The 21,025-nt window shown below is 45.2% G+C and overlaps 2 protein-coding genes across 2 annotated transcripts in view; both read left to right on the plus strand.

Moving 5' to 3' along the window:
- The first annotated feature begins 257 nt into the window (after positions 1-257).
- Positions 258-8,999, plus strand: LOC113173648 (protein MB21D2). The gene is made up of 2 exons (XM_026377131.1): positions 258-626; positions 5,023-8,999. The coding sequence occupies exons 1-2, from the start codon at positions 380-382 to the stop codon at positions 6,285-6,287; spliced, it is 1,512 nt and encodes a 503-aa protein (XP_026232916.1). The 5' UTR covers positions 258-379; the 3' UTR covers positions 6,288-8,999.
- A 3,622-nt stretch (positions 9,000-12,621) lies between these two features.
- The window catches only part of LOC113167460 (fibroblast growth factor 12), a 33,114-nt gene continuing 24,710 nt past the window's right edge, over positions 12,622-21,025 (plus strand). The window contains exon 1 of the mRNA XM_026368117.1: positions 12,622-12,992. Within this exon, the coding sequence (XP_026223902.1) occupies positions 12,962-12,992 (31 nt within the window). The 5' untranslated portion in view covers positions 12,622-12,961. The remainder of the gene's footprint in view (positions 12,993-21,025) is intronic.

Genomic DNA, 21,025 nt, shown 5'->3' on the forward strand with positions numbered 1-21,025 from the left:
ATTTATGTGTTAAAAAGTAAAATGTCTCTGTTATTAGTGTCCTGTCGTGTTTATATAATTACACTGAACTTAACAATATTCACATATCTAGAATTTATCAATAAGAAGAGACAAAGTTTCCGAAGTTTTAACGCGCAGATGTTTGTTAAAAACGCACTTGTTATTGAAAGCAGAAGGATTTTTAATGACTCGAAGTGACCCCGCATCCTGCGGCATGTACTGACCAGGACTTTTATTTTGACGGCGGTGGCAACGGAAGTGGTGCCGTTGTTTCCGGTGGTTGTGTTCGGTGTGGTCTGGCTCGGCTCGGCTCGGCTCAGTACGGACCAGCAGCTGTAGTACTAGCCGTAGTAAACCTGCGTGTGACCGCGGAGGAAAGATGGCGGCCCCTGCTCTCTCCGGTCGGGCTGGCTCGGTGGGCAGCCTCGGGAACAGCCCAACCATGGCCGGCGGTCGGCTCCCGCACGGCGGAGGCGTCGGGCCCGAGCTCGACTTCAGGTCGGCGGCCCGCATGGAGGACCTGAACCGGCTCATCCAGGAGTTCAGCAAGCACGACCAGCGGGAGTACGACGACCAGCGGGCTCTGGAGATCCACACGGCCAAGGACTTCATCTTCTCCATGCTGGGTGAGGACACACACACACACACACACACACACGGAGCCGAAGTCCGCTATGTCCCGGGGATGCACACCGGGATGCACACCGGGATGCGGGGGGTTGTTTACCGAGGTCCAGCTCCACCTGCTGAGACACAGCTGCTGTTTTATTTAACACGTTTTCTGGGGGAACAGGTTCAAAACGTCAGGTTGAGGAAACAGTCCATGTTAGAGATGAGGTGCTGTTGTCTCTGTCCTGGTTTCCAGGAGGCGGAGGGCGGCCCACCTGTGCCAGGTGAGGTGCACCTGCAGAGAGCAGCGGGTCACGGTTCCAGGCTCAATGTAGGCTGTATTCAAACGTGCTTGCACCACAAGTCAACTTCAAGTACATGGTGTAAGATATACTTTGTCCAAAAGTAGCAGTACTGCAGTAACTGCAGTAACAAAGTGAGTTCCTGATAAAATAAAGTATGTGAACTGCTGCACTTGATACTGTTGATAATCAACTCTCATAAATCAGGTTTCTGCAGAAATCCAACAATTCATGAACAGATTTAAGGAGAGAGAAACTCCAACAAGTTGATTTCTGAAATCAACATCCGCAAACGGAACCTTTTAGTTAGTAGAAATAAAAAATCTGATGTTAGAGCGACACACCAGAGAAATTCAGTCACCACAGTCCACTTCTGGATCAGTGTGTGAATGATGAAAAACAGCTGCAGATATTTAGGAGAAAGTATGATGAGAAAACTGCTCGATCACTGAAGTGTCCCTCTGTCTGTCTGTCTGTCTAACCCTAACCCTGATGTCCGACAGGCTGGATTCATGTCCATAGACGATGTTTAAATGTTTTGTCCTCCTTCGTCCGTCTCACTGACTGTTTCATTATGTTGTATCATCAGTGTTGAAGGGATTTTCAGAAACTTTCTGTTTGTTTGGATATAAAAATACTCGTCTGCTGCAGAATGAAAACATTAACTAACATTGTGTTCGTGTCATTGTTTTCCGTTAACTCAGGGGTGTCAAACTCATTTTAGTTCAGGGGCCACATACAGTATAATTTGATGTCAAGTGGGCCGGACCATTAAAATCGAGGTAAAGCTCATCATAGATATAAATAACAATAAATTCATGTTTTCCCCTTTGTTTTAGTGGAAAGAAGTACAATTACATTAGGATATTTTTTTAATTTAATGAACTATCCTATTACAAAACACATTATGAAGAAAGTCAGATTTCCCAAGAAAAACGTGCCGTTTGCTTCAGTTTATCATTTACATGTGTGCATTACAACTGATCACAGTGATTGTACAAAAGGCACAAAACACAAAAGTCACAGGTATTTAGATTTGAAAAATATGGTAGGCTATTGCACTTCAACATTAAATTAACTTAACATATAGGAATGATTTTTACTCTACATGTGTAATAATTCTCAAAACGTAAATTGACCCCCCACATCTTACAAACTTAAGTGGTGGCCATTTTAAATGTATAAGATAGAAAGTAACCACCTGGCCTGTGAATATAAGATTTATACGTGAAACACACATAAAAAATACACACATAAACTTTATGACCAAACTCTTTGTTTTCTCCTTTTTGAGAAAGATATTTTGGCTAATGAGGGTGCGAAGTACAAAACTAAGTAGATGCAGTAAGTAGATGCAGTAAGTAGATGCAGTAAGTAGATGCAGTAAGTAGATGTATCGTAGTAATCACTGAACATTAGCTGTGTCTATCTCAGAATTGTTTCGTCTTTTTCTTCTTCTTCTTTCAGCTACTCCATGTCTAAAACACCCTAGCGCCCCTAGCGAACAATTTAGGAATAGTTTATTTTTCAGAAATCCTACTTCATGTCTCATTGCATTTTTTCACTTTCAGATTTATCCCGCGGCCCAGACTGAACCCCTTGGCGAGCCGTACGTTTGACACCCCTGCTTTAACTCCTATCTATCTGTGGTGGCATCACTGTCAAACTGTTTATTCATGTTTTTTATCTGTGATTTATTTTTGCAGCTGTGATTTAGTCTTTTTAGCTGCCAGGAGTTTTTAAGTTTGTGCTCTTGATGCTGGTTTCTGGAGTTCAATCCAGATCCTTCCAAGACTGAAGGATCTATGCTAGGTGAAGATACAACTGAAATGTTAAAGAATAACTGTCACATCATAATTAAACACTTGACGCTTCCTCTGAGGCAGCAGTCAAAGGAACTGTGCCTACGACTCTGTAGTGTGTGCTCTGTTTGTAGGTAGGTTGTTCTTAAAATACAGATTTATGATTGGTTACAATAATATTTGTTCCTGTGTTTCAGGATTATCAGACACTAAAATGTTACACGTTTATAATGTAGACACCTTTTACAGCTACCACACTGTCAAATCCATCAAAGTGTCTAAATACTTATGGACCTGGCACAGTACAGTATTTTTCTGTGTGTAAATCTCCCTTTTTAATGATGATGGGTTAATGTTGCTGATCCTCAGTGTAGCATTGAAAGATGAAATTAGTTAATGATGTTAGAGACAAAGTTTGTCTTGACAGAGCAAGGTCAATCCTCTGCTTTAAGAAAACTTTATTGAATATTTTAGCTGAAACACTGTGAGAGAAAGAGGAACAATCGAGGACGAACTGTCGGAATGTGAGATTACAGAAAACTCTTCTTGGCACAGAGTTTCATCATGACACTGGATCACCTCCAAGATGTGGATTAAAATAGTCAAACTCGTATACATGCTGGAAAATGTCCATCTAATGGAGCCACACAGAGACATCCTGTCATAAAATGTTCATTTTTTGTACTGATAGTCTGCCAACAGAGCTGACAGGTTCATTTCAGATCTAAATTAGATTTTACTGAAGTTGAGCCATCCTGTTGTGGACAGTTATGTCTCATCCTGTCTGAGCTCTGCACAAACATAACGAGTCCCCAAAACTCAGATGAAGTTCGCTGTTGGTTTAAATAAGTGACAAGAACCGAAAAGAGTGAGAAAAAATTATGAAATTGTTGTACCTTTAGAGACGTTGCCAGATCTGCAGATTGCTTTAGGGCTGTCACTTCATTTTCATTTAAATTTTTTCAATTCTAACTAACGACTTTATGTCATGGTCCAACAGAGCCATTCTTAAAACTCGCTTTCGACTTACATTGTTGCCTCTTACTAAACTAAGATAGTACTGTCAGTGTTATAAAGGGAAAAGGGAGGATCATAGTAAGTAATAAGGGTTCTGAAACCACAACACAAGGTATTAACTCTGGTGGAGTTCAAACTATTGTGGCTTGATTAAGATGTTCCACAGGGAACAGTAATAGAACCACTATGTGTCCTTGTAGACAAATGTTAATTTTACTTTTTATGCTGATGATACCATCTTTTACGCATTATCTCAAACAAACCAGGACTTCTCCAGATTACAGGCTGTTTTTTAATGAGCTGCTTGCTTCCAGACTCCAAAAGACAAAATGTTTGCATTTCATCACAGCACAAACCACTGATGTCCTCAGTTCTAACCAACAGGTAAAGCTCAGCACTGTAAATAACTTTTGGAGACATTAGATTGTCCTCCAAAACTCTTATTAATCATCAGAAATAAAAAATTTAAATTGAATTCTGATGCCACACCAGTTCTAGGTAAGAGGTAGGTATTAGGTAATATATAATTCTACACACAGCAGCAGGGAGCTGCAGAGTGAACCCAAAACTTTACAAATGAAAATCAGGAACATATCAGGGGTCAATGAAAACCACCAGTCATACAGTGTGTGTCCACTTCACTACAGCACAGGAATGCAGAGATCAGCCAGGAAGTGCATGTGTCTTTTCACTTCTCCTTTAGACCAGCGGAGTGGAAAACCAGTCCAGACCGATCCAGTCACACCACTGAGGGTAAACTCAATGACCTGTCCAGTCTGAGCCAGTACAGACTCTTCCGGGGTTCATACCAGTACAACAACCAGTATAAACCTGCCATGTTTTCAAGAGATTTCTTTCCTTCAACACAACATTTACATTTACATTTAGTTATTTATCAGTTACTGTTATCTAGAAGAACTGCTTCAGCAACATGGGTGCAAGACTTTTTATTTTTTAAGTGCAGAGAAAGGTTCGGAAGAGTTCTGAACAGTGAGTGCTGTTATAGTGCTATAAAGCTCAGTTGATCATCAATGATTACTCCCAGGTTTCTGGCAGACTTATTGTGGATAATCAGTGAAGCCTAACACAAAACACATACGTTCTTGTGATGGTGATCAGAAAGATCGACACATGGACCCAAAAACTGTCAACTGTACTTGGAGAAGAAAACTCTCTGGCTATATTACATAGCTTCACATTCAGCTTCACAAGTGGACCAATGCCTAAACTAGATGCAGTTAGATTAATTATTGTGGTCTCTGTTGTCATACTTTTCCTCCTCTGTTTCCCAGGTATGGTCCAGAAGTTGGACCAGAAGCTGCCGGTGGCCAACGAATACCTCCTGCTGTCGGGAGGCGTTCGGGAGGGTGTGGTGGACATGGACCTGGATGAGCTGAGCATCTACGCACGTGGCACAGACTACGACATGGACTTCACCCTGCTGGTCCCGGCACTCAAACTCCACGACCGCAACCAGCCAGTGACCCTAGACATGAGGCACTCTGCCCTCGGCCACTCCTGGCTCAGCCTCCGCCTCTTTGACGAAGGAACCATCAACAAGTGGAAGGACTGCTGCACGATTGTTGACCACATCAGCGGAACCACTAACTACTTCTTTTCCCCAACACTGGTGGCTGACTGGTTCTACCAGTCCATATCCCTGGTGCTTCTGGAGGTGCAGAAGAAGCCGCAGAGGGGGATGCCGAGAGTGGAGAAGGTGGAGAGGAACGGCACCATCATCTCTGTCATTCTGGGGGTCGGAAGCAGCCGCATGCTCTATGATATCGTCCCTGTGGTGTCATTTAAAGGCTGGCCGGCTGTTGCTCAGAGCTGGCTGATGGAGAACCACTTCTGGGACGGGAAGATCACAGAGGAGGAGGTAATTAGTGGCTTCTACCTTGTCCCTGCGTGTTCCTTCAAAGGCCGTAAGGAGAATGAGTGGCGCCTGTCATTCGCTCGCAGTGAGGTACAGCTGAAGAAGTGCATCTCGTCCAGCCTGATGCAGGCATATCAGGCCTGTAAGGCCATCATCATCAAGCTGCTGTCCCGCCCTAAAGCTATCAGCCCCTACCACCTCCGCAGTATCATGCTCTGGGCCTGTGATCGCCTACCTGCAAACTACCTGGCGCAGGACGATTTCTCGGCCCACTTCCTGCTGGGCCTGATTGACGACCTGCAGCACTGCCTGGTCAACAAGATGTGTCCCAATTACTTCATCCCCCAGTGCAACATGTTGGAGCACCTGTCAGATGAGACGGCCATGCTGCACGCCCGCAAACTTTCCTCTGTGCGCTCAGACCCGGCCGAGCACCTCCGCACCACCATCGAGCATGCCAAGGCAGCCAACAGGCTGACGGTGGAACTGCAGTGGCGAGGCAGCTCCAACAACCTGCCGTCGCCGCAGTCCGACGCCGGCGGAGAGAACCAGCCGGATGATCGGCTCGCCAAGAAGCTTCAGCAGCTCGTCACTGAGAATCCCGGGAAATCCATCTCAGTCTTTATCAACCCGGACGACGTCACGCGACCGCACTTCCGCATCGACGACAAGTTCTTCTGAAATTGAGAAGTTCTCCCAGTCCTCTTCCTCCTTTTCTCTCGGCCTTCCTTCCCCTCGCCTGGTGCACCGCCTCCTCTCAAACTTTATTTTTTACATTTTTTATTTCTCCGCCACAGAGTGAAGTGAGGTGATTGTCTAGTTGTGTCTGCTGTAATTTTTTATTTTTTATCTTTATTTTTCTATTCCCCTTCCCCTCTTCCCTCCTCTTTCACTGTGTGCCCTGTGTTTTTTACCTGCTGAATGCCTTTTAAATAGACAGCTGAAGAGCAGCAGATTGTTTTTAACGAAATGAAACATGAGGCAGAATTCCTCCTTAAAGTGGAATTCATGCTGCCATGTTTCTGTGGTTAATGTAATTATCAGGGATCCTGGAAATGAGATGAAACCAACAGCTCCTGAAAGCATCACTCAGACCTGTTCAGGGTATGTTTATAGTCAGTGATGTGGTGAAGGATCAGACCATGAAGCCTGTAGTAATCACTGACCACTTAGAATAAACACTATTTCTTTATTTATCAAGCTGCAGCTAATGACACTAAATAATCTAAAAAATAATGTTGGGGTACTGTTATGGTCCGATCACAGAACTTGTGTTTCACATGTTTTAACTTATAGAAGCTGGTCTTGTAGCTGTGGGCTCCCATCATATCTAATTTCCTACTCATGACGTTTTGCACAGTAATTTCTTTAATTATAGCATCTCATAAGTTCTAATGGTTCCTAAGGTCATGAAATAGTTTGTCATCAATATGATTTAATGTCACATGAACAAGCCTGAAAGTCAGATTTTATTGTTTTACTGGAATCATGTAACACTTCTCTCAATCATTTGGTCATTTATAAAGAAATTACCCCAAAGATAAAAATTACTTCATCTCAGTCTCATAATTAGGACAGATCCAGTTTCCTCATAATTAATGAGCATCTCAGATATTGGTCTTAAAAATGAATCTGATATTAAGTCATAAGCAAAAAAAAAAAATAGTATCTTATGGTTCTACCCCATTATTAGTAGAACGGTTTTGTAATAATTTAGTGTCTGATAATTGAGAGGTGTAATTTGTCATTATTAAAACTTGTCTAGATGTAATCCATCTGTGAGACACTATCTGAAGTTATGAGAAAGCTTTACCGATCACGAGAAGAGGTTGATTTCTCAGAAGCTGAATCTATACGTTAGTTTTGTTGCAGTATCTCATGACGTCTTTCCAAACATGAACTTGATCAATTTGAAACTTTGCTCTGATATAAACAATAATAGTCGTTAATATTACAGATAAGATTTTTGAACGTTACTGTGCTGAATAAGATTGTATACATTCATAATTAGTAGCTGGAGATGCCAAACGGCACGTACAGACGTCTCAGGCCCAGGAGTAAAGCTAACTGATTTGTTTTTGAAGGATTGTGTCCCTGAGGAATGTCTTAGTCCCACTGGGAGCGATGGTACTAATGTCTTAGAAACTAACTGTAAATAGAAGGAAACAGACTGAACACTGATGATGATCATGGTGAAGATGTGTGGACTATTTTTTGCACAGAATGTAAAAAAACACTTGATGGTGGACGTCGTGTCCGTCCTGATTCTGAAATGTATCATATAGGAAGACCAGTGACACTTTACCAACGAATGGTCGTACTGCACGTTTTAAATGTGTATATTAACCAGCGGATTAGTGCCGAGTACGCAGTGACACTGCTAATACTTCACCAGAGTGTCTCCTATCGTGAGATATACTGATTTGGAGCCTTAAAAGAAAACTGCTGTAAATCCAACTCAGATCTTAAGTTGGAGTTTTATTTGTCTTTGGTGAACATTAGTTTAACACCTTGTTCACACGTTTGTTAAGGATCAACAGTAATTCATGTTTATTTCTGCTCCCTGAAATGAAAGAGCAGCTGATCGTCTGTGTCAGCTTCGTTAGCTTTCACTAATGAGCTTGTTACCGAGCTGCCTGCACTTGAAGCGCTCCAGTACGACATTATGCAGCAGCGGAAGTGTTTGTGCCAACAGGACGGAGTAACTGACCAATCACAGCCCAACAGGTAAATCACATGCTGTGATTTCAGGTAGTTCTCAGGTGAGTCTGCTGCATTATGACCATGATCAGGTAAAATGTCACTGAACATTCCTTTAGACGTGTTCTCACTGGCGTCTCTTTACTCATTCCTGCCACTTTCTTGTACTTTGATCAGAAGTGGTCGTGTTTCACTGAGCTTCACTGTGTCTTTACCTTGTTTTTTGTTTTTTTACCTAACTGATGTTTTGTCCTCAGCTGCTTTTTTTGTATTTTTATGCTCTGAGGGTTCAACTCACCTTCACGTAAACCAGCTCGGGATGTAAACGTTTCTGCGGTCAGTCGGTCAGTTTGAGCCTCACCTGATGTTAGCTGCTGTTAGATCTGTTTGTTATAAAAACAGAGCAGACAGGCAAAAGGTCAAAGGTCGTAGATCACCTTCATTCAGAGACTTCATTGGGGATTCTTTCCTTCTTCCATGTTTTCTCATTTCTGCTGAACACTAAAATGATGTCCTGACGTGTGTCTCGACAGGGGTTTGACTGTGTGCTTGTATCTAAGCATTCTGGGAACTGTAGTTGGTCCTGAGCTGGTTTTGCTGAAGGGGAGTTGGTCCCAGATTTGGTTTTTGTTGTGTTGTCAAAGTCACAAACATTTCCAGACAAAATGCCAAAAAAAATCTGAAGACATCTGACCGGCATTGTGTCCATATCCTCATCCTCAAGTGCAATTAGTGACATCACACACACACACACACACACTTTTGTATGGCAGTCAGTGTGAGGACACTCATCGACATAATTCATTCCCCAGCCTCCTACTGTCGCGTAGGCCATGCTAATCTACTCTGTTTCAATTTTTCATTCATCACCTGTACTGCCTTACCCTAACCCCAACCATCACAACTAACTGCCTCACCCTAAACTTTACCCTAACCAAAAACTAAAACCCCAAGTCCTAAAACCTAGTCTTAACCCCGAAATTGCTTTTTAAATACCCTCATTGTGAGGACCGGCTAAAATGTCCTCACCTTGTAAACATGTCCTCAGTCCAGTGGTTAAAAATTCACGCTGGTCCTCACAATGATAGCCATACAAACACACACGCCTTGTGTAGCATTGAGACACTAGAACAAGATAAAACTGGTTTTAACACCGACCCAAACGGACCACGGGACACTGAAGTCCACACTAACACACACACACTCAGAGGTTTTCACACCATCAAAGTGCCACACACACTCCTGCTCGGTGGAAATGTAATCAGTGTGTTGTTCTTCGGAGCTTCATGACCTCTGACCTTTTTCCTCCCTGTTCGTGCAGAACCTTCCAACTGTGACTTTTTATTTCCTCTGTATCTGCTGCTCTGCTTTATTCGGATGGTGGATTTCTTTATGCAACGTTGACTTGGATTAACCCTTCAGATGGCAGCCCCCCCCCCCCCCCCCCCCCCCCCCCCCCACACACACAGTGAAGGTTTGCCACTCACATTCACTGTGTGGTAGAGTCATCACAAATTCTATTAACCAGAACCTCTCCTGTTCTCCTCTCAGTCTCTTCCTTTGAAGACAGTAGTTACTCAACAGAAAACGTCTGTGATAAATTTGGGTGTTGTCTGCACAGCAGCGAGCAGCAGGATTTATAATAATGCAGGATTTGACCTGAAGGAAGCACAGGGTAAATAACTAGCTGGAGAATCAGGTACAAACTTCACTTGGGGGGATTTTGGTGAGGAGTGGGTGGCACACAGTGAACTTTATTCTTACTTGGTTTGACTGCTGAAGTCGTATCCCCTTAAAGAAAAGCCCTGGGGATTTGTTCGCTTTAATTAAAGGTACATTCAAAATGTTAAAGTGTACATATCCAGTTTATATCCAGTACAAACATAAAGAATGATTTGTGTTTCAGAGTTAAGACACACTTAACAAAATGTGTGAATCTGTCCTTTAGTGACCACAAGAAAATCTGAATATAACACCTGTACAAATTAGGTGCAAAGTGGAGAAGCATGGACACATTAGCAGCATGTTCTGATCTCAGAGGTTGGTGTAAAACATACAGTCCGGTACCTCTCCGGGTCCGGGTCAGGGTACCTCTGACCCAATGCAGCGCTCCAACATTCACGTTGGTCAAAGGCAGCTGTTGATATGGTGCGTTTGATGTCTGCAGGTTTTATCAGACCGACCCCCAGATCGAACGCTTACAGACTAAAGAAGCAGCTCGTTCAGCTGCTGGTGTGGTTAAGGTGGGGGGGCTGTCACCTGAAACTGATTTATCTGCTCGTGTAATGTTCAACTACTGTTGTAAATAGCACTTGATAAAATAACTCAAACCTACGTCTGTGTCTGTTGGTTCTTCAGAACTTCAGTCCACTCAGCACCACGACCCAGAATCATGCAGGTCACGTGTTGATGATGATTCATCATGAATCTGGTGTTTTTTCATCTCCTTAATGTAAAGCTTCATTTTTTGGCCCTGCTGTATTAAAGTGGCTGTGGTTGGTGCAGCTCGTGCTAATGTTGCCGTCTCTGCCTCTGTTCTAGAGAACTTGACTTCATCGGCAGTCGCAGTAGGCGGTTCACCTCTGGCTGCTCTGTATACACATGATTTCAGTCTGATCTCTGAGTCACAACCTAAACCAATACAACAATCGACCATCGGGGTAACAATCTGAACTAACGGCACGTGCATCAGCAGAACCTGCATGCCGGCCTCGCTCCATCCTCTGATGTCACGCTTGTTATCAGTGAGCTGGACCGGGACCGCCAGTCGTGCAGCCTCAAGGAGTGGACACACTGGAGCTTGATGTGGAAATAAATATCAGGAAAATGCAATATCAGGGATAAATCGTTCATGAATCTGTTGCCCCAGTGTTTGCTGGGAGGCCCCAACACACCCACCTCTCCTTGTTTCCCTTCTTTTGTGCGTTTCCTTAGCAACTCCTCATCTCCTCTCGTAGCGTTTTCTGCTTCCTGTTGTCTCAGCACCTGTCCTCCACCTGCTCTCCTCTCTCTGTGTCTGTTTCCTGGCGTGTTGTGCTGGTACTCAGCTCTTCCTCACCGTCATCAAAGCTTTGCCAACAGGAAACCATCCATCAGCCTCCAAATATAATCACAACATATGCTGCAAACCCACAATCTCACACACACACACACACACACACACACACACACACACACACACACACACACGGGTTTGATGGTCAAACAGGAACCAGCCTGTTGTCCTGCTGAGCTTCAGATGAACCAGACTGAACCTGAATAATTGCTGCTCACTAATACATGTTACAGCAGAACAGTCACCTTATTCGTCTACAGTTATTCTAATCCACATCGGGATGTATGTTCAACTGTAAAACCACTAATTAGTGGTTAGTTTTCCTGTCCGATCATATCATAGGAACGTAACATTAATTATTATTAGGATTAATAGTGTTGCTTGTGAGTTTGTGGTTGGGAGCAGGGCAGAGAACATATTATATATTATATATTTCCCCCACAGTACCAGGCAAAGCACTTTCCAGGTGGCCTCTCATTTACCTGTTCACACACTAACGTGCAGGTAAGAAGGCGGCCTGTTCAGAGTGTCAGTGAAGATTCTCAATGATTCAGGTGATGTCATCTGGAAGCTGAGCCATGGAAACCAGACTTGAAATATAAATAATAATAATAATACTATAAATATAATAATATAATATAGTAATATAAAAATAAGATGTACTGCACAATTCAATTCAGGTTCTGTTCAAACACTAATTGATTCGAAACAGTATGAAACCTTTGAAGGAGAAATCAGAGCTGATAACCAGGAACATGGTTTAAAATATAAAATTTAATGTTTGTTTAAAAAAAAAAAAGCAACTGCAGCTGCGAGGGGGCAGCGCTGCATGGGAATGATTGACAGTAGGTTAGCACCACCCTCGAACTCTGATTGGTAGGTAATGGGCAATGGGACCTGGTTAGAGTTACCAGCAGAACAGTCAGACTGGGCAGTGGGGGCCACACATGGAATGAATGAATTATTATTATTATCTTATATATATATATATATATATATAAGATAATAATAATATATATAATAAATAAATAATATTTATTATTATTCTAAAGTTGCAGTAAACTGTGTTGAAGTTATTATGGGATGGATCAGAGAGGAGAGAATATTGGGAACTAGAATCAAATGATCATTGATTTTTGATTTATTATTATTTAGCCTTAGAGACCAGAACCAGGACCAGAACCGGGCCGATCCTCTTCCTCCTCCTCCTCATCACCGTGTCACCTTAAAACCTCTTCCGGCGCTGACGTCACCGTGCTCTCCTGGCTCGAGCTGCAGCAACACAGCGCGAGGACACAGAGAGAGCAGCGGCGCGCGGACAGGTGAACGCACGAGCCTCAACATCTGCAGAAGGAAGAAGAAGAAGAAGAAGAAGAAAAGAAGAAGAAGAGGAAGAAGAAGAGGAGGAGGACAACGACGCTGCTCCTGCTCCTCTCCGCCCTGCTCCACCTGCTCCACCTCCTCTCTCCCGGTATCACCGAGCAGATTCTCTCCGTTGGCTTCAACCGATTCAGGAAAGGAAAGTAGCATTTGTGACGGAGGCGAGAGGACCCCCGAACCGAACCGAACCGATCCGATCAGATCCGATCTGCACCGGGAGATGGAGCTGGTCAAAGAGAAGGCACCGGCAGGTAGGTGACGGTGGATGGATGGAGGGTGGAGGGTGGATGGATGGAAGTTTCCCAGCAGGGAGAAGAGGGATGAGAGGAAGTTGGTGTTTTTCCTGTGGGGTGGAGATACTGAGGGGTGGATGGAGGGAGTGATGCATGCTGGGTAGAAGTGTACTGCGGTATCCCGCCGCTCACATCCTGAATGCAGCTGCACTGGAGCGTCTAGGTGTGGTTATTATGGGATGGGGTGCAGCGTGCGCGTGTGTGTGTGTGTGTGTGTGTGTGTGTGTGTGTGTGTGTGTGTGTGTGTGTGTGTGTGTGTGTGTGTGTGTGTGTGTGTGAAATGCTGAGAGAAGCCTGATGCAGCAAAACACAGAGAGACAGACAGGTGGGCTGAGACAGGCCAGTCAGTGAGACGCCTGAAGAAAGACAGGATGTTGCAGAACGTCAACAGACCGACAGGAGGTGGAGGGATGACAGAGCAGAGAGACAGATGGGAGGCAGCGAGACAGCTTAAAGCTCTGCCATGGAGTCCAGAGCAGAGGGACAGACAGGAAAGTTTGTCCACAACAACAGACAGCTGAGAGAGAGGGAGACAGGTGGGGGGGCTGGGAGACTTACAAAGGAGGAGAGAGACAGGTTTGAAAAGCTGTCAAAGGGTCAAGAGACAGGTGAGGTAAAAGACAGACAGGACTGAAGAGAGACAGACAGGTGATCTGCTTGAGACAGAGATGAGAAAAGACAGGGTGTTTCAGAGCTTAAAGGGACTGTGAGACAGGAGGGCAGAGACAGACAGATGAAGTGCAGAGAGACAGGAGGACGTATAGAACAGTTAACAGTCAACGGGCCAAAAGACAGAGCAGACAGACAGGTATAAGGTCAGAGAGAGAGAGACACAGGAGGGGCGATGAGCAGAAGGTGGCTGGAGGCTGGGAGACAGGTGAGGTGCAGAGAGACAGATTAGAGGGTAGACAGGAGATCTGATCTGAGACAAGAAGGCAGGAAGACAGGTAAAAGGAAAGAGAGACAGAAGAGACACACAGGTAGGCTTGACAGAGAGACAGGTCAGGTGAAAGATGACTGACAGACAGACAGGACAACCAAAAGAGGGAGACAGGCAACAAGACGTTTGCTCAAGCCAGACAGGTGGAAAGAGCTTCAGCAGGGAGAGACAGACAGCTGAGAGACAGAGACAGCTGAGAGACAGAGACAGCTGAGAGACAGACAGCTGAGAGACAGAGACAGCTGAGAGACAGAGACAGCTGAGAGACAGAGACAGCTGAGAGACAGACAACTGAGAGACAGACAACTGAGAGACAGAGACAGCAGAGAGACAGACAACTGAGAGACAGAGACAGCTGAGAGACAGACAGCTGAGAGACAGACAGCTGAGAGACAGACAACTGAGAGACAGAGACAGCTGAGAGACAGACAACTGAGAGACAGACAACTGAGAGACAGAGACAGCAGAGAGACAGACAACTGAGAGACAGAGACAGCTGAGAGACAGACAGCTGAGAGACAGAGACAGCTGAGAGACAGACAGCTGAGAGACAGAGACAGCTGAGAGACAGAGACAGCTGAGAGACAGACAGCTGAGAGACAGACAGCTGAGAGACAGACAACTGAGAGACAGACAACTGAGAGACAGAGACAGCTGAGAGACAGACAACTGAGAGACAGAGACAGCTGAGAGACAGACAGCTGAGAGACAGACAGCAGAGAGACAGACAGCTGAGAGACAGAGACAGCTGAGAGACAGAGACAGCTGAGAGACAGACAACTGAGAGACAGACAACTGAGAGACAGACAGCTGAGAGACAGACAACTGAGAGACAGAGACAGCAGAGAAACAGACAACTGAGAGACAGAGACAGCTGAGAGACAGACAGCTGAGAGACAGAGACAGCTGAGAGACAGAGACAGCTGAGAGACAGACAACTGAGAGACAGACAGCTGAGAGACAGAGACAGCAGAGAGACAGACAACTGAGAGACAGACAACTGAGAGACAGAGACAGCTGAGAGACAGACAGCTGAGAGACAGACAGCTGAGAGACAGACAGCTGAGAGACAGACAGCAGAGAGACAGACAGCTGAGCGGGTCTCAGGTGAAGTCCGTGGGACTCGTGTCTGTGTCTTTTATAAATTACAGCTTGTTAAACTGTGGTCCTGCTGCTCTCACAGTCTGGGCCTGATGACCTGAAACTGGATCAGAACTGAGACCGACGCACATCCGGTCTAAGTCCAGATCAAGTCCAGATCCCTGTAAAGCTCTTTGTGTTCTACCTTTACGAAGCTTTACCCCGAGCACAGAGCAGGCGACCTCCTCCTCCTCCTCCTCCTCCTTCTCCACTGGTACCTCCACTTCGTCCAGAATCCAGGGTGGACACTGACCCCTGACCCGGCTTCAGACCTTTTAATCCCACCTTTAGCGGGCAGGATAAATCTGTTCTCCCTCCTGTTTCTAATCATTTGTCAGATGCTGTGTTTAGAACCTGTGGGATATTTGGGCGTCATCGACACTGAGCTCCGTCCTTTGTGCAGCTGCAGCGTCTCCTGGCTGTGATGCGCTGCTGATGTCGGTGAAACACATGCAGCGGTTTAAACGGTTTAAGAGATGAGAGTGAGTCAGCTCCTGTGAACGCTGTGTAGTGTCACCAGACTGCAGCTCAGGGCCGTTTCAATCCGCGATACAATTAAAAGGCTGGATCAGCGTTGGTGGGAATAATCTGAGTTTCTCTTAGAGGGAGGCGTTCAGACTCCATCGTAACATCCGCTCCACACCCGGTCCGGCCTGTGTTCTGCGTCTCTGTGGTCAGTGCAGCTGACTGACAGCTGAGGTTCCTTTAGAGCTCCAATCAAATCGATGTTCAACGAGAAACAGAAACACAGGCTCGAGACGGACGACAGACCAGAAATCTGTTGTTTTAATTGTTCAATGTTCGGGACAGGGCCTCAGTCTGTCTGTTGGATCACTGAACCACAGAACAGTTATATAGATGTGTGTGTGTGTGTGTGTGTGTGTGTGTGTGTGTGTGTGTGTGTGTGTGGAGGAGAAGTCAACTTCAGCTTCAGTGTGTTTGTTTACAGCAGACAGATCAGTGGGTTGTATTGATTCTGGGATCAGATCCACACGATTCAGGACTGTAGTGACCCGCTGCCCAGAACAGAGAAACCTGAGAGACTGAATGGACACACACACACACACACACACACACACACACACACAGGGTCCCAGGGGAGGTGTGTGATTGTTGATCAGCTGAGAAACACCCAAACACTGTCTGACTCAGATAGTGATCACGATCACACACGTTAAAGGGATATGACCGTATGTACAGGTAAACACGTGTCTGTAATCCCGTGTTCATCAGTGCTACTGTCTTTGATCTCAACACACAGGTTTGTAGTTTGACTTATGATCCAGCGAAGGGCGCTGTGAACGATCTGTTGGTCTAGTACGTGGATCAATACGCATGGAGGACACCAGTGATCACAGTGATAGATGAGGGACAGCAGGGTGACAACCAGTGAGATCATCACATGAGAGGGTCACATGACTCTTTAACATGTGACATCAAATCACTACATCAGAGAAACTGAGCGCTCTGTATTCAAAATACCTAGAGGAGACGGTGCCAAGGTGCATCATGGGAATCTGATCCATGGAGGCTGCACCTCACCACTTAGTGGATTTACAGGATCTGCTGCCGAATGTCTTGGTGCCAGATTCAGAGGTGCTGTGGAGTCCAGAATTAAACAGAGTGAGGCAAGTGGTTTTAATGTTGTGGCCGGTGTAAATAGATCAGCTGTCACGACAGCTACCTGGTTCCAAACTGTCTGAATCTCATGACAACAGGGTCAATATGACGTCAGGAGACTAACAGGCTGTGTGCGGGGATCATCTCTAACCAGCCGTCACAGCAGAAACAGTATTAGTTTCTTTTGTGTTGATGTGCTGTGCTGTGCAAAAACACCTGAGAGGCTCCACACCTGCTCTGACAGAATGGGACTAAACACGTGGCCACAGCGAATGAACGCAGAGACCAGACGTGTGGGGCCCAAATCGTTCTTTCAGAATAGATGTAAATGTAGGAAAGATGCGGATGGTTAGTGTAGTGGTAACATCGCCGCCTCCCGCCTCCCATGTGACTGGGGTTCAAATCCCAGCAGTGGCCTACCTCCAGTAGAGGGTCCTTAGGCCCTGCCTACCCTTGTACCTTGTAATGACTTGTAAGTCGCTTTGGATAAAAGTGTCTGCTAAATGTAAAGATAAGGTCTTTTCTTCCTGGGCAGTGGAGGAGCAGAGGCACAGTGGTCTTTGTTGTCTCAGGATCCAGTGCAGGACAGGACCTGTATGATAACAGGGTTATTTTATGTAGAGACGTCCCAGCCAAGTCTTGTTGGCCCACATCTGAGACCTTCAGTCCGATCTGATACAGAACAAATCAAATATAAGAAGTTTATCATCAGAAATGTTCTGAAACTGACAGGACGCTGAATCTACTAGAACAGAAACAGAGTGGAGCATCTTCCCTCGAAAACTATCTTTGATACAGACACAGTTTAATCCGAGTTCACGTCGCTCAGTGACACTGAAACCACAGACCGTCTGAACCACGGACCGTCTGAACCACGGACCGTCTGAACCAGAGACCGTCTGAACCACGGACCGTCTGAACCAGAGACCGTCTGAACCACGGACCGTCTGAACCACGGACCGTCTGAACCAGAGACCGTCTGAACCACGGACCGTCTGAACCACGGACCGTCTGAACCAGAGACCGTCTGAACCACGGACCGTCTGAACCAGAGACCGTCTGAACCACGGACCGTCTGAACCACGGACCGTCTGAACCAGAGACCGTCTGAACCACGGACCGTCTGAACCAGAGACCGTCTGAACCACGGACCGTCTGAACCACGGACCGTCTGAACCACGGACCGTCTGAACCACGGACCGTCTGAACCAGAGACCGTCTGAACCACGGACCGTCTGAACCAGAGACCGTCTGAACCACGGACCGTCTGAACCAGAGACCGTCTGAACCACGGACCGTCTGAACCACGGACTCTGTGCAGCTCTAATGTTCAGTGTCTCTGCAGCAGGACGCTGCACTGTGGAACCCAAACACCAAACCTGTTGGAGTTGAGTAAAGGATCCGGTTCCTCTTGGATTTATTTTAGCTGATACTGAGCTCGGCACACAGACGGACTCAGCACATGCTGATTTTTTATCATGTGCAGCTCTCTGACTGTCCATCGTACTCAGACTTCCTCTACGTCTCTTCTGTGTTTTAGATACTTCAGCTGCTGTGTTCTGTGGATTTCTGCTTTCACACCCACACCTTTAAAACACAGCTGTCCACAGTCTTGTGTCCCACTCAGAACCGTAACAAGGTCTGGACTGAACCATTAAACCTCAACTGTTTGTGAATCTGTGATCGATACAGGAGAAAAATCCCCCCTCTGTGGAAATGACCTCATCGAACAGCTGATAACACATTACATCATCACATTTAAAGGAGCAGGTGCTCATAATATCTGGAATTTATTGATCGTGAAAATCATTATCAGTAAAGAAGAAGAGGTTCTGCCGTTCAGAACAGCTGATTCTCACTCTTCCTTCAGAAAGTGTTTCTTTCCATAAGCAGGTCAAAGACTCAGTGCTCCATTTTCCTGCAACTCCCAGGCATCAGCAGAACTGCAGAGCAGGTGCAGCTCGGTTAGTTGGGTCTGATTGTGGAGCTGTGTGAGACGGTGCTGAGCGACGACGTCATGGATCAAAACATTTGATTTATGGTGGAAGAGGAGAACAGTCAGGTAGATTGTTAAGTGGGAATCATGCAGGTCTGACGTGCTGACCCAACCAGAGGAGTCTTTTACTATTCTGTTATGAAGCTGAGTTTGTTTTAGGAAGATGATACAGTTTAGTTTCCAATCATGGAACAGAAGCCGTTTGCGACTGGGTTTCTGTGGCCCCTTAAAACGTCTTTAAAAGTCTTAAAAGAAAAGTCGATGGTGTTTCGATTGATCATTACGTTTCTACCTTTTTTTTTAACGTTTTAACGTTTTTGTTTAGGTGGCAGTCGTATCAGGTGGTGAACACTGTTTAGCACCAAAACTGACAGTTTCAGAAATGGTTAATTGAATTTTAAAAGCTTCACTTTGTTCTATGGTTGAACTGCTGTGCGCACACACACACACACACACACACACACACACCAGCAGAAACAGCAGCAGCGTGAAGAGAAGATGAGCTGAGTATGTTACAGTATTATATCACTCCATGGATCGATGCTAAAGTGTTAGCATGTAGCTAATGGATTCAGTGATGGATGAGGATATCGTCTAAATTTTGTTAATGTAACCTCTCAGTTAGGACGATGTGGTCCTTTAAGAGTATCGCCATGGAGACAGAGAACGGCCAAGAGACAGCGAATGAGAGTGTATGTTACTGAGAGAAAGGGGGAGAGCGAGCGAGCATATAACCCTTAAGTGTATCGTCATGTAGAGAGAGAGTCAGCAGATCTTTCCATTATTTATGAGGCTCTTCTGCAAATGGTCTCTGAAACACTCGGTGGGTGGTGTAGAGCCTCGCTGATGAACAGTGTCATCGAATGCGGCTGCAGCAGATAAACAGGATGGATGCCTCTCTGCATTAACACTCCCATCAGCCCCGGCTTCACCCACAGCTACACACACTGCAACGAGTTCTCCTGGAAAAAAGGTGTTTAGCTGTGCAGCAGGTTACTCCACCTAATGGAGAAATGTTATAGTTCAGTGACCTCCAGCAGTCGGAGTAATTATGGTGTGAAGGAGAATGATGGTGACGTAGTTAGAAAGTGAAGGTCGGTGTTGAGAGGAAACAGAACTTTACCACAGGAGAGGTGACATGGAGTCATGGAAACCGGACTTGTTTAGGTTCAGGTTCACTACTCATCTCATTCAAGAGGAACGAGTCTGAGACCTCCACCTCTGTTGAGGGAGGGGTTTTCCATGTTTCTCTCAGGCCTCTCCTAAACTATCTATCCTCGCGGTCCTGAGTGTCCTCTGTCGCTCAGATGATGGTACAGAGCTGACCTGTCAAGGGCTCTGGACGGACCGTGTCATGTGACATATCGTCCATGAAATATTGTCTTCATTCACGATAGTGGCAGCGACCGCCTCACTCCAGGGTCTGAGTATAAATCCTCTTGAAGAGCAGAGAGATAATGAAGAGATGTATCTTCGTCCTTGTCACATCCACCCCTGGTGCTCTTAGGATGGGGGAGACGCACTTCTCCCCCTCCTGTCCCTGCTTCCTGCCGGCGTCAGGTCTTCAGGATCAGGTTTATTGTCATTTCCATATGCAGATAATCTGAGGATCATTTCACGTTGACCAAGTGCAGCTTTGAACAGACAAACAGCAAATGAAATTATTGTCAACTAACAACTGAAGTAATACAGTGGCAAGAAAAAGTATGTGAACCTTTTAATCTGACCTTCATTTAAGTCACGAGTATTAACAAATAGAATGTGTCTAAAATAATAAAAAAAATCTGATCTTTATGTCTTATCAAAGCCCTTGAATTAAAAACGGGTTGATCCTCCCCCACTCCCCACTAGGCAGTAATAACCTTAACCTGGAGCTTAGATGAAGATCAGATCACGTGATGACAAATTAATGCAGAAAACCATGAAATCCTAAAGGTTCACATACTTTTTCTTGCTACTGTTCATTGTGGATGTTAGCTGCTTTGTTCTTCATGAAGGAAGAGAAGTGCTGATTCTCTCTGTGCTGTGTTCAGGTTCTCGAAGCGTTTTACAAATGCTTTGAAATCTTGTTTTCTTTTGTTGTGGAGAAAGAGAGAAAGGTGAAATGTGTGTGCAGACGTAATTAGTCCCTCACAGTACTGATCTTTATATACATTCTGTGTATTTGAAGTTCTTCTTTTCTATTCCTCTCTCTCTGAGATTACCGGTACTACTACTCTACTGTTCCAAGGCCCAGTGTACTGCAGTACAAGAAGTACAAACAGAACTGCTCCATGAATCTTATAAGATGCAACA

The sequence above is a fragment of the Anabas testudineus genome, chromosome 13, assembly GCF_900324465.2.
Source record: "Anabas testudineus chromosome 13, fAnaTes1.2, whole genome shotgun sequence".
NCBI lineage: Eukaryota > Metazoa > Chordata > Actinopteri > Anabantiformes > Anabantidae > Anabas > Anabas testudineus.

Coding starts and splice junctions, on each gene's coding strand:
- LOC113173648 (XM_026377131.1), top strand. CDS start 380: ATGGCGGCCCCTGCTCTCTCCGGTCGGGCTGGCTCGGTGGGCAGCCTC. Junction 627..5,022: donor CTTCATCTTCTCCATGCTGG/GTGAGGACACAC, acceptor TCTGTTTCCCAG/GTATGGTCCAGAAGTTGGAC.